General features: G+C 37.6%; 1 protein-coding gene across 1 annotated transcript; it reads left to right on the forward strand.

The window, feature by feature from the left end:
• Window positions 1-6,120: 6,120 nt before the first annotated feature.
• Window positions 6,121-7,161, forward strand: LOC111748973 (olfactory receptor 8K3-like). Its single transcript, XM_023542124.2, has one exon. It carries the CDS (start codon window positions 6,121-6,123, stop codon window positions 7,159-7,161), a length of 1,041 nt encoding a protein of 346 aa, XP_023397892.2.
• The last annotated feature ends 5,730 nt before the right edge of the window (window positions 7,162-12,891 follow it).

The raw sequence follows: 12,891 nt of genomic DNA on the forward strand, positions 1-12,891 counted from the left end.
TCCCCTTGACACTGGGAACCAGACAAGGATGCCCTTTATCACCACTAGTATTCAACGTTGTGCTGGAGGACTTAGCCAGAGCAATTAGGCTAGATAAAGAAATAAAGAACATCCAGATTAGTAATGAAGAAGTCAAAATATCTCTCTTTGCAGGTGACATGATCTTATACACGGAAAACCCTAAAGAGTCCTCAAGAAAACTAGTGAAACTAATAGAAGAGTTCAGCAAAGTAACAGGATACAAAATAACCATACAAAAAATCAGCTGAATTCCTCTAGACCAACAAAAAGAACATTAAAGAGGAAATCACCAAATCAATACCATTTACAGTAGCCCCCAAGAAGAAAAATACTTAGGAAAAAAGTTTAACCAGATCCATAAAACACTTATACAAAGAAAACTACAAAACACTACTGCAAGAAACCAAAAGAGACCTACATAAGTGGAAAAACACACTTTGCTAGTGGATAGGAAGACACAACGTTGTAAAAATGTCTGTTCTACCAAAAGCAATCTATAGATACAATGCAATTCTGATCCAAATCCAAACGATATTTTTGAAAGAGATGGAGAAACAAATCACCAACTTCATATGGAAGGGAAAGAGGCCCCGGTTAAATAAGGTGTTACCGAAAAAGAAGAATAAAGTGGGAGGCCTTACTTTACCTGATTTTAGAAGCTATTATACCGCCACAGTAGTCAAAACAGCCTGGTACTGGTACCAGGGCCAATGGAACAGAATGGAGAATGCAGACATAAATCCATCCACGTATGAGCAGTTGATATTTGATAAAGACCCCAAAAAAGTCAAATGGGGGAAAACACAGTCTTTAAACAAATGGTGCTGGCATAACTGGATACCCATCTGCAAAAAAATGAAACAAGACCCATACCTCACACCATGCACAAAAACTAACTCAAAATGGGTCAAAGACCTAAATATAAAATCTAAAACCATAAAGATCATGGAAGAAAAAATAGGGACAATGCTAGAAACCTTAATACATGGCATGAACAGTATACAAAACATTACTAACAATACAGAAGAGAAACTAGATAACTGGGAACTCCTAAAAATCAAACACCTGTGCTCACCCAACGATTTCACCAAAAGAGTAAAAAGGTTACCTAAGGACTGGGAAAAAGCTTTTAGCTATGACATTTCCAATCAGCATCTGATCTCTAAAATCTACATGACACTGCAAAAACTCAACTACAAATAGACAAATAATCAAATTAAAAACTGGGAAAAGGATATGAATGGGCAATTCACCAAAGAAGACATTTGGGTAGCTAACAGATACTTGAGTAAATGCTCACCACCTTTAGCCTTAGAGAAATGCAAATACAAATTACAATGAGATACCATCTCACCCCAATAAGGCTGGCATTAATCCAAAAAATATAAAATAATAAATGTTGGAGAGGCTGTGGAGAGACTGAAACACTTGTACACTGCTGGTGGGAATGAAAATGGTACAACCACTTTGGAAATCGATTTGGCGCTTCCTTAAAAAGCTAGAAATAGAACTACCATACGATCCAGCAATCCCACTCCTTGGAATATATCCTAGAGAAATAAGAACCTTTACACAAACAGATACATGTACACCTATGTTCATTACAGCACTGTTTACAATAGCAAAAAGATGGCAACAACCAAGGTGCCCATCAATGGACGAATGAATAAATAAATTATGTTATATTCACATGATCGAATACTATGCATCAATAAAGAACAGTGAGGAATCTGTGAAACATCTCATAACATGGAGGAACCTGGAAGGCATTATGCTGAGTGAAATTAGTTGCAAAAGGACAAATATTTTATAAGACCACTGTTATAAATACTCAAATATATATGAACACAGAGGGATATATTCTTTGATTGTTACAAGGGTGAAGAGTGAGGGAGGAAAAGTGGTATTCATTAATCAGATAGTAGACAAGAACTATTTTAGGTGAGGGGAAAAACAGCACAAAATACAGGGGAGGTCATCACAACTGGACTAAATGAAAAACAAAGAAGTTTCCTGAATAAACCAAATGCTCTGAAGGCCAGAGTAGCAGGGACGGGGCCTGGAGACCATGGTTTCAGGGGACATTTAGGTCAACTTCCATAATAAAATCTGTTAAGAAAACATTCTGCATCTCATTTTGGTGAGTGGAGTCTAGGGTCTTAAATGCTAGCAAGTGGCCATCTAATATGCATCAATTGGCCTCAACCCACCTGAAGCAAAGGAAAATGAAGATCACCAAAGACACAAGGTAATTCTGAGCCCAAGAAACATAAAGGGCCACATAAATCAGAGACTCCATCAACCTGAGACCAGAAGAACTAAATGGTGCCCAGCTACAACTGATGACTGCCCTGACAGGGACATCAGCAGAGAATCCCTGACTGAGCAGGAGAGCAGTGGGATGCAGACCTCACATTCTCATAAAAAGACCAGACTTAATGGTCTGACTGAGACTAGAAGGACCCCGGAGATGATGGTCTCCAGACCTTCTGTTAGCCCAAGACTGGAGCCATTCCCAAAGCCAACTCTTCAGACAAGGATTGGTCTGGACTGTAATATAAGATAGAAAATGATACTGGTGAGGAGTGAGCTTCTTCTCTCAAATAGACACATGAGACTATGTGGGCAGCTCCTGTCTGGAAGGCAGATGAGAAGGCAGAGGGGGACAGAAGCTGGCTGAATGGACATGGGGAATCCAGAACGGAGAGAAGGAGTGTGCTGTTTCATCAGCGGGAGAGCAACTAGGAGTACATAGCAAGGTGTATATAATTTTTTGCCTGAGAGACTGACTTCATTTGTAAACTTTCAGTTAAACCACAATAAAATTAAAATAAATAAACCATTTTTGCTCTGTTAGGTACTGTCGCTTCAATTCCGACTTACAGCTACCTATACAATAGAGTAGAAATCTCCCATATGGTTGTCTATGTTGTAATCTTTGTGGGTGTTGATGGCCAGGTCTTTTCATCCCAAAATGGCTTGGGGACTCAAACTGCCAACTTTTCAGTTAGCAGAGAGTGTTTTGAACATTGCACCAACAGGGATCCTTCCATTAAAAAAAACACAAGTGAAAAAAATATATATATATGTATATATATATATACACACCACTACATAGGCAAATAAGGAAAAAGATCACAAATGGATACATCAGAAATATTTACAATGACAAACAGCAAAAAAATTTATAGCACAATAAATATATAATCATAGTAAAATATTACACACAAAATATCACACATTACAAGGATATATTTATATAGTAGAGCTTATGTCAAGAACAGCAGAAAATTTATAAAGGTGAGAAAGATGTTTTGGAATGAGGATTGGACAGAATGGAAAAACATAAAATATTGAAATATAATAAAGGAAAATAAAATAAAAAAGCAAAAAAGCTAAACAGACAGACGATGTGATTGAGTGTGAAATGAGAAGCAAGGGTAACATTTCTGTTCCTGAGGTCAACAAGAAAGCAAAACAAAATAAGAACAGAAACAAAAACCGGAACAATAGCAATAACGGCAACAACAGCAACAGCAGGCTAGGAAGTGATACCTCATATACGCGCAATGCATTATTTTTATTCCACTTAAGTTTTTAAATAATACAATAAGGAAGCGTTTAATCACTGCTTTATTTTGTCATCCATTTGAAGATACCACTATAAAACTGGGAAATATTGATATTTCTGGTTTACAGATACAGCACTTTAATCCAGACCCCTGAGTGATAAAAATGGAACCTTCACAAGGAGTAAAACGCAGAATATATGAAATAGATAAATACAGACGAGCATACTCACTATATGAAGAAAAACTCATTCACAGGCAAATGCAAATGGTCCTAGACGATTGACAGACAACCCCCAGGTATTTTGTTGAGCTTTCAAATGCTTCAGGGACAGTCACCAAATTGCTTGGCATCTCCTCAGGGAGAATCTCCAAGGGTGAAAAAAATCTTTAAACTGTTCTCATCATGCCACATTAAGAAACACATTGAGAAGTCAACACAGAGGCTTCATTACAGGTAAAAAGATAGACAATTTTCATATTTGATCAATATCCAGAAGGTTTCAGTGACACTTGCATGGTCCCACCTTTATTCAATGGCAAAGTCATTGCAAAATATCAGGATTTCAGACTCAGTTCTGTGCGCTTTCTACTTTTCAGTAGTGCCTGAGACTAGGATCTCTCCCCCTTTTTTCTTCATGTTGTTTTTTTCAAATATTCTCACTTTTTTTCAGAAGCTAAATGCTCACAAGCATCTTTGAAACATCATTGTATAACTAAATAAATTTTTTTCTTTATATAATTATATGAATAAAAAATAAAATGAAACAAAACAAAAACCAAACCAGTTGTCCTGGTGTCAGTTCTGACTCCACGCAGGTCAGAGAACTGTGTTCCGTAGGGTGTTCAATGGCTGTGACCTTTCAGAATTAGACTTTCTTCCTTCCAGGGTGCCTCTGAGTGGGCTTGACCCACCAACCTTTCAGGTAGTAGCTGAGTGCTTCATTGTTTGCACCACCCAGTTGGCCTAATTATGTGAATAATAGAGCTGAAATATGAAAGTAAAGGAAGCATACACAGTATTAAAAAATACTGTAGCAGAATTACGCAGCTGTAGATATTCAGTCTCCAACATTAATGTCTTTTAAAATCCTTAATTATATAGTGACTCTAGGCACTCTTATGTCCCTCTCAGATATGATTGAATGTTTAATGCATATTAAAATAACTGCATAAATGTGCATTTTTACTAATCTCTTGATGAGGAAGCAAATACATTTCCACCTCACACCTCATGTTCTTCAAACCGAGTTCTTCAATATCCGGTGGAATCTGGCAGAAAGAAGATGTAAGTTTTTCAAAGAGTATGGCTTTGTATAACGAGAAGTAGATACTCAACAAAAATAGTAACCTATGAACAATAATCCGGTGCTCTCCAGAGAACTCCAAAACTGAGGAGAAGTCCTTTTATCTTCCCTGGCCTCATAGGAAAATCAGTATGTATCAGAGTGAGTACTTGTTTTCTTCCACCTTTCATTATTGCAAATAAACAAGATTTATATTGCATTCGGTGAAGAGAGTTGATTTCCTAATTGTAATATCTACTGATATCCAATTCAGTATCTTCGGACATAGGCAATATGTGTATATAGGGACAAGGCAGGGTATCAGAAAGCCACAACATCATAAGCAATGTCTTATATGAGATAATGTATTTCCCCTAGAGCCATTTTATAATTTGATATGATATGATTGTATTTTTCTGTTCGTTGGATTATTCCTGACTCAGTGAATGCTGGTACTGCTATTTTCATTGTCTGTAGTATCATGTCAAACCACTAATTCTTTTACGTTAAACTGCCATCCTCATTATGAGCTGTACAGTAGCACATAGAAGTACCTCAGGTCCTTAATGTACAGAAGGATATAAAAGAAAATCCAAGAATCCGTGTATATCTCATCAGTGTAATTTGTCTCTATTCTCTTGAGTAATACAGTGATTTTTACTGATTTTCTTTTAAACTACAGGATCTCTTTATCCAAATGGAATTTTTAAATGAAACTTCATTATATCAAACCAATGACAGTGGCCTTGCTTTCTCCCAATTTGCTCAAATTTCATCTCAGTTTTAGGTATTTTCATGAGAAAATATATCTGATTTGTTACAAACAACTTAATGAAAATGCCCCTAGGGATGGACATATTTTAAGTAAACTTAAAGATATGTTAACATGTTTTAAGAAAATTAGTAGATGTATAGTCTAAAACACTGACAGGCTGATGGTCCGATTTTTGTCGTGGAGGCAAAGATGGGGTAGGAAAGGGCTGGGGCCAGTTAAATGGATAACACGCTACTCAAAGTATTCATCATCATATCCCTGTCATAGAAGGTAAGTCACACTAGAAGAATTTACATATACATATGTAAAGAAAATTTTTTTAGGTAACTTACTGTGATCATAATTGAAAAGTTTGGATTCATATTATTCATAGTGGCTTTGATTACTTAAAATCTACCAGATGATACTACATAAAAGCTATTGACAATGCTGCTGTCTCTACCCAGAAGAGGTTTCCTGATAGACCACGATGGACACACACAATCTAACAGCGCTGAGTGAATTCATTCTGATGGGAATCACAGACCGCCCTGAGCTGCAGGCTCCGTTGTTCAGGCTGTTCCTCATCATCTACATGCTCTCAGTGGTGGGCAACGTGGGCATCATCATCCTCACCAAGATGGACTCCAAGCTACAAACTCCCATGTACTTTTTTCTCAGACACCTGGCTATCACTGATCTTGGTTATTCAACAGCTGTGGGACCCAAAATGCTGGTAAATTTTGTTGTGGATGAAAACACAATCTCTTATTATTTTTGTGCTACACAGCTAGCTTTTTTTATTTTGTTCATAAATGGTGAAATTTTTATTCTGTCAGTAATGTCTTATGACCGCTATGTGGCCATCTGTAACCCTCTGCTCTACACAGTCATCATGTCACAAAGGACATGTTGGGTGCTGATGGCAATCGTCTATCTCCACAGCACATTTGTTTCTCTTCTAGTCACCATAAAAATTTTTAATTTGTCCTTCTGTGACTACAGTGTCATCAGGCATTTCTACTGTGATGGTCTCCACTTGTTAACTTTGCTCTGCTCAAACACACATGAAATCGAATTGATCCTTCTCATCTTAGCAGCTTTTGATTTGATTTCATCCCTCCTAATAGTTCTTGTTTCTTACCTGCTCATTCTTGTAGCCATTCTGAGGATGAACTCAGCTCAGGGCAGGCACAAGGCCTTCTCCACCTGTGGATCCCACCTGACGGTGGTGGTAGTGTTCTATGGGACTTTAATCTTTATGTACGTGCAGCCCAAGTCCAGTCATTCCTTTGACACTGATAAAGTGGCTTCCATATTTTACACCCTGGTGATCCCCATGTTGAATCCCTTGGTCTATGGCTTGAGGAATCATGATGTGAAATATGCTTTACACAGGACTTTGGGACAATTATGCAATATATTTTCTCAAAGTTCACTATACCGAATCATTCATACAAATTACATTATGGGCTTTAAACTCTCTTCTGTGTGCCTCCAGAGGGGAGAGCAAGCACAAAAGCACAGATAACATATATTTCAGTATTGCCTTCTATCACTCACTTTATTAAGAGCTGTAAGAAGATTAATAAATGCAACTGTCCAAAGTGTTGCCTTCCTTGAGCAGGAGTGATGCATTATAAGCAGAATAGTTAAGAAATTTTATAGTATATTAGAATGTGTAGGAGGTAAAAGATTTAAAAAGAATTAAAGATGAAGAGTGAATAAGCTGATTGGGATAGGAAAAGAGTAGTAGATACAAGAAGGGTTTGAAGTTTCAGGTATTTTCTTCATGCAGTAGAAAAAAATGTGTAGAAAGTGTGTGTATGTCCGTGCAAGTGTGTATGTATGCATGCACATGGCCTGTTTGCACAAGCGTGTGCAAACCTTCTGTTTTAGTGGTCATACCATGCCCTGCCCTGGTGTGTCTAATTCTAACTGCAAGAAAGCTCAGTGCTGCAGGATGATGCGAAGTACTCAGTCATCTGAATTTGCTCAAATGTCTGCGTTCTAAACCTTGAAATCCATCTTTCATCATCAGTGCCTTTACTTTCGTATTTGAGTACTCAGAGTCTGTTTACTTTGTTAGTATTATTACTATATTGTAATAGTAATAGAACAGTAACAAAATACAGTTAGTATATTCAACAGGAACAGCTCAGTATCTGGTTTTATCTAAATCAACTCATTTTGTCTCTGTCAGTGGCTACACCAGTTAAGATAAATTCATTGACCTCAACCATAGGTGTTTCCAGATGTTTACATTTTTTCCCCTACTGGATTGATGGTGCTTCCTAATTGCTGATTTTGTCTCATAGACTGTTTTTGTCTACAAAAAATCTACCATGCTCTACATAGGGCATGGAAAAAAATGTGCAGCGTCTTTTCTACAGCCGTGTATAACATATGGTTCCTATAAACTACGTCGTGAACTTCAAGCCTTGTCTGTGTGCCTCCATATCATTCGTATAAATTACTTGATGGGCTTTAAACTTTATTCTGAGTGCCTCCAGATGGGACAGCCAGCACAAAAGCAAAGCTAAGTTCAACATATATTTCTACATCACTTTACTAAGAGCTCTAAATAGATAATACATGAAACAATAAGAAATGCTACCTTTCTCGAGCAAAGAGATGAATCATAAGCATAATAGCTAAGAAATTTTATAGTATGTTAGAATGTGCTTGGGGTGAAAGATTTTAAGAAAATGAAAAGTGAGTTCCAACCATCTGGTGTTTTCCTAGCCCAGCAGGAAAAAAAAAATTGTAGAAAGTGTGTATGTGTGTGTGTGTGTGTGTGTGTGTGTGTGTGCCAGCACATCTGTTTTGAGCTCATTCTCTGCCCTGGGGTGGGTAATTCTGATTGGAAGAAGGCTTAGTGGGGTGGGATGATTCGAAGTACTCAGTCATCTGAATTTGCTCAAATGTCCGCTTTCTAAACCTTGAAATCCCTCTCTCTTTTTTTTTAATCAATGCCTTTACTTTCATATATGAGCCCTTAGAGTCTGTTTACTTTGTTATTATTTTTATTATTATTTTATTGTAATAGGAATATAAACAATTACAAAATAAAGTTATTATATTCAACAGGAGCTGCTCGGTATCCATTTTATCCAAATCCACCATTTTTGTCTGTATCAGTGTATATACCAGTTAAGATAAATTTACTGAGGTCAGCCACAGAAGTTTCCAGGTTTTTACCTTTTTTTTCTCTACCACATTGATATTGGTTCCTAATTTCATGTTTTTGTCACATAGATTGTTATCCTTCTCTCTCTAGAAAACAATAATTGTTTTTGTATAGAAGACATTTTCTAATTGTTTATGAATCCTTCCTTATATAAGAGTTCTAATAAAATTGTAGTAAACCCATACATGAAACAATACTCAGCAATAAAAAAGAACACATTATTGATTCACACAAAAGTGTAAATGAGCCTCAGTAGAATGATCTGAGGTGAAAAAAGCCCATCACAAAAGATTGTTGTTAGCTGCCACCGAGTAGACTCCAACACATGGCGACCTCATGGAAAACAAAACAAAATGTTGCCTAGCCCTATGCTATCCTCACGATCATTGGTACGTTTGAGTCCATTTCTGCGGCAACTGTGTCAATCCATCTCATGGAGGGCTTCCCTCATTCTCGTTGGCCATTTTTGTCACCAAATATGATGTTCTTTTCCAGCAACTGATGTTTCTGGATAACATGTTCAAAGGAAGAAAGTGGACAATGTTCTCTTGGAGACAAAAAAATGTCTACCATTAAAGAATTTTTGTTTTGTTGGGTGCCTTTGAGTTGATTGCAACACATTGCAACCTATAAGACAGAGAAGAACTGCCCTATAGCGTTGTCTAGCCTGTAATCTTTATGGGTGCAGATGGCCAGGTCTTTTTTGCTCATAATGGCTTGACGGTTCACACTGCCAACTTTTCAGTTAACGATGGGTATTTGTACATTGCACCAAAAGAGTGCCTTCCATTAAAGAAAAGACAAGTGAAATATATATTTATATATAAACCAAACTTATTCCCAACCAGTCGATGCTGACTCATAGTGACCCTATAGGAGAGAGTAGAACTGCCCTATAGAGTTTCCAAGGAGCGCCTGGTGGATTTGAGCTGCCGACCTTTTGGTTAGCAGCCGTAGCACTTAACCACTACGCCACCAGGGTTTCTATATATGTATATATAGAGAGAGAAAGAAAAATATAATAAAGGAAAATAAAACAAGCAAACAAAAAACCTAAACTGACAGGTGATGTCAATTGAGTATAAAATGAGAAGCAAGGGTAACATTTCTGTTCCTGAGATCAGCAAGAAAGCAAAGCAAAACAAAGAAAGAAACAAAAAACCCCTGAACAATAGCAGTAACAGCAAACAAGGAAGTGATACCTCACATATGCACAATGCATTACTTTATTCTATCTAAGTATTTTAAATAATGTAATAAAAAAGCATATAACACTTCATTTTGTCATTCATTTGAAGAGACCACTGTAGGAATGGGAAATATTGATGGCCCTGATTTATAGAGACAATATTTATTCCAAATCCCTGTGTGGTTAAAATGGTACATTAGCAAAAAGTAAAATGTAAGAATGTATGAAACAGATAAATACAAATATGCATAAACATTATATGAAAAAAAAAAAAAACTTGTTCACTGGTGAAAACAAGTCATCCTGGACATTTAACAGACAACTCCCGGGTATTTTGTTAAGCTTTCAAATGCTCCAGGGACAATCAACAAATTGCTTGGCATCTCCTCAGGGAATATCGCCAAGGATGAAATACAATCCATAAATGCTTCTCACTATGCCGTGTTAAGCAACACATGTGGGAGTCAAGACAGAGGCTTCATTGCAGGTAAAAAGATAAGACTGTTTCCAAGTTTTACCAATAACCAGAATGTTTCAGTGACATTTGCAGGATCCCACCTTTATTCAATGGCAACCAAACCCAACGCCACCGAGTTGATACAGACTCATAGTGACCCTATAGGACAGAGTAGAACTGTCTCATAGGGTTTCCAAGGAGCACTTTGTGGATTTGAACAGCTGACTTTTTGGTTAGCAGCCATAGCTTTTAACTACAATGCCACCAGGCTTTCCATTCAATGGCCAAGTCGTTGCAAAATAATAGGATTTCTGATTCAGTTCTGTGTGCATTCCACTCTTCAATAGTTCTTGAAACTAGGGTCTCCCCGTCTTCTTTTTCTTCATATTATTTTTTTCAAATATTCTCAATTTGTTTCAGAGGTTATATGCTTATAAGCATCTTTGAAACATTATTATTATGTGGTTAAATAATATTTTTACTTTATATAAATAATTATATGAATAAAAGACAACAGACAAGGAAACCAGCAGGAATCAGCTCCGGCTCATACCGGCCCCATGTGTGTCAGAGAACTGGGCCCCACAGAGTTTTCAGTGGCCGTGGCCTTTCAGATCTAGATCTTTCTGTCTTCCAAGGCGTCTCTGAGTGAACCCTGTTTTTCTGTTGCTGGTGGGGTTTCTGTGATCAGTACCGACTCCATGGCACCTAACAACAACAGCTATTAAGATTACTGGGGATCATTAAATATTTTAATGAATCACAGATTATTTTAAGTAATAACTACAATAATATTTAACTTGTATATCAACCTGTTCAGTTAGTATTCTCTCTCTCTCTCTCTCATTTTCAGGAGCCCCTTCAAGGAAAACCCATTTAAGTGGATTTGACAAATTTATTTTCTTTGGGAGAGATAGGTATCACTGAGTTGCGTGGTGTTCCTTTTGGTCTGTATGATTACTATAGTGGGAAGCTCTTAGATGTTTACATTAACCAGAACAATACCTAATCCATCGCATATTTTCAACTGATTCTTTCCCATCTTAGTCTGTGTGAATGCCACAACCTACAAGTCCATGGTGTTCAACCTTTGCAACTGCATGTGGTACTTCTGCCTCTCTCCATTGTATCATTTTGGAATGTTTTTCCCAGGCATGTAATGAAGCACTCAATAAATAAATGCATCACTCAAATGAGAGCTTAAGAAAGAGGTTTTAATTTATTTTAAAAAAAGAAGGGGAAAAAAAAAAAGAAAAAGTCCAGTAGTGGGGCCTGATGGCTCTCATCGATTCAGTAGCTCAGCAAAATCAAAGTTAATATATTTGCCAATTCCTTGACCTTAAATTAAATTCCCCCAAAATTGAAGCACACACATCAACAAAGTTCAGGAAGCAGAAGACAATGGGGAATAAGTTTTCTCCTCACAGCCCTCCTTTTTTAAGGAAGTAACATCAATCCTATATTTATTTTTTTAAAAAGGTGGCTGAACTTCTCAAGGGGGGAGTTCACAAATCCTGTGGACCTGCCCCTTTGTCCAGCCACTGGCCTAAGGGGTTCACTGACTTGCAGTGCTCTTCATCCTGCCTAGACCTGTGTGGACCAATTCAACACCACATGCCCTTATTAGCATAAAAAGCAGGGCATATTCCTGAAGCCAAATTTCAACTGCAGGAGCCAAGGGGGAGCTGCAGATTTGTGACATTTGACACCATTCTGCCTCTTAAGCAGGGGCCTCACCCACCCACACAAGGGGTCTGAGGGCTGGCTGCTCCACCCACTCCATCTAGCCACCCATGACAGGCATATGAAAACAAGTGGTGCCTCCTAGTCCCTCCAGCCAACAGCACTGGATTCCCAAGAACAGGCTGCAATACCCCTGTGTAACCCACTGCCCACGTAGACAGATGCCTACACCTACACCTACGTCTTTTTCTATATCTATATCTACATTTACATCTATATGTATATCTATATCGGGGGTTCTCAACTTCTTCCTTAGTGATATTTTGGGCTAGAAATTTTATCATTGTGTCGAGTTACCTTCTATACAGTGGAATGTTTAGTAACATCCCAGGTTTCCATTAGATACCAGTAGTACCCATCTCCTACTTGTGACATCTAAAATGTCCCAGGCATTGACAAATGTTCTTTCGGGAGCAGATATTCCCCAGCTGATACCTAGTTAGCTTTCTCTTTCTCTCCCTATTCTCTCCCTTTCTGTCTCCCTCTGCCTCTATCTTTACATACTTATGCTTTATTTGTGGGAGGTGGTTTTGCTTTCAAATATCTGTATTGGAAACTTTGTATTTACCTTATTCATTTAGCATATTGCCTTTGTATATTACAAATCTACCAGATGATACCACATAAAGCCTAATGACTACGCTGATGTCTCTATCCAGAATAGGTTACCCGATAGACCAAG

Source organism: Loxodonta africana, chromosome 7 (genome assembly GCF_030014295.1).
Source record: "Loxodonta africana isolate mLoxAfr1 chromosome 7, mLoxAfr1.hap2, whole genome shotgun sequence".
Taxonomy (NCBI): Eukaryota; Metazoa; Chordata; class Mammalia; order Proboscidea; family Elephantidae; genus Loxodonta; species Loxodonta africana.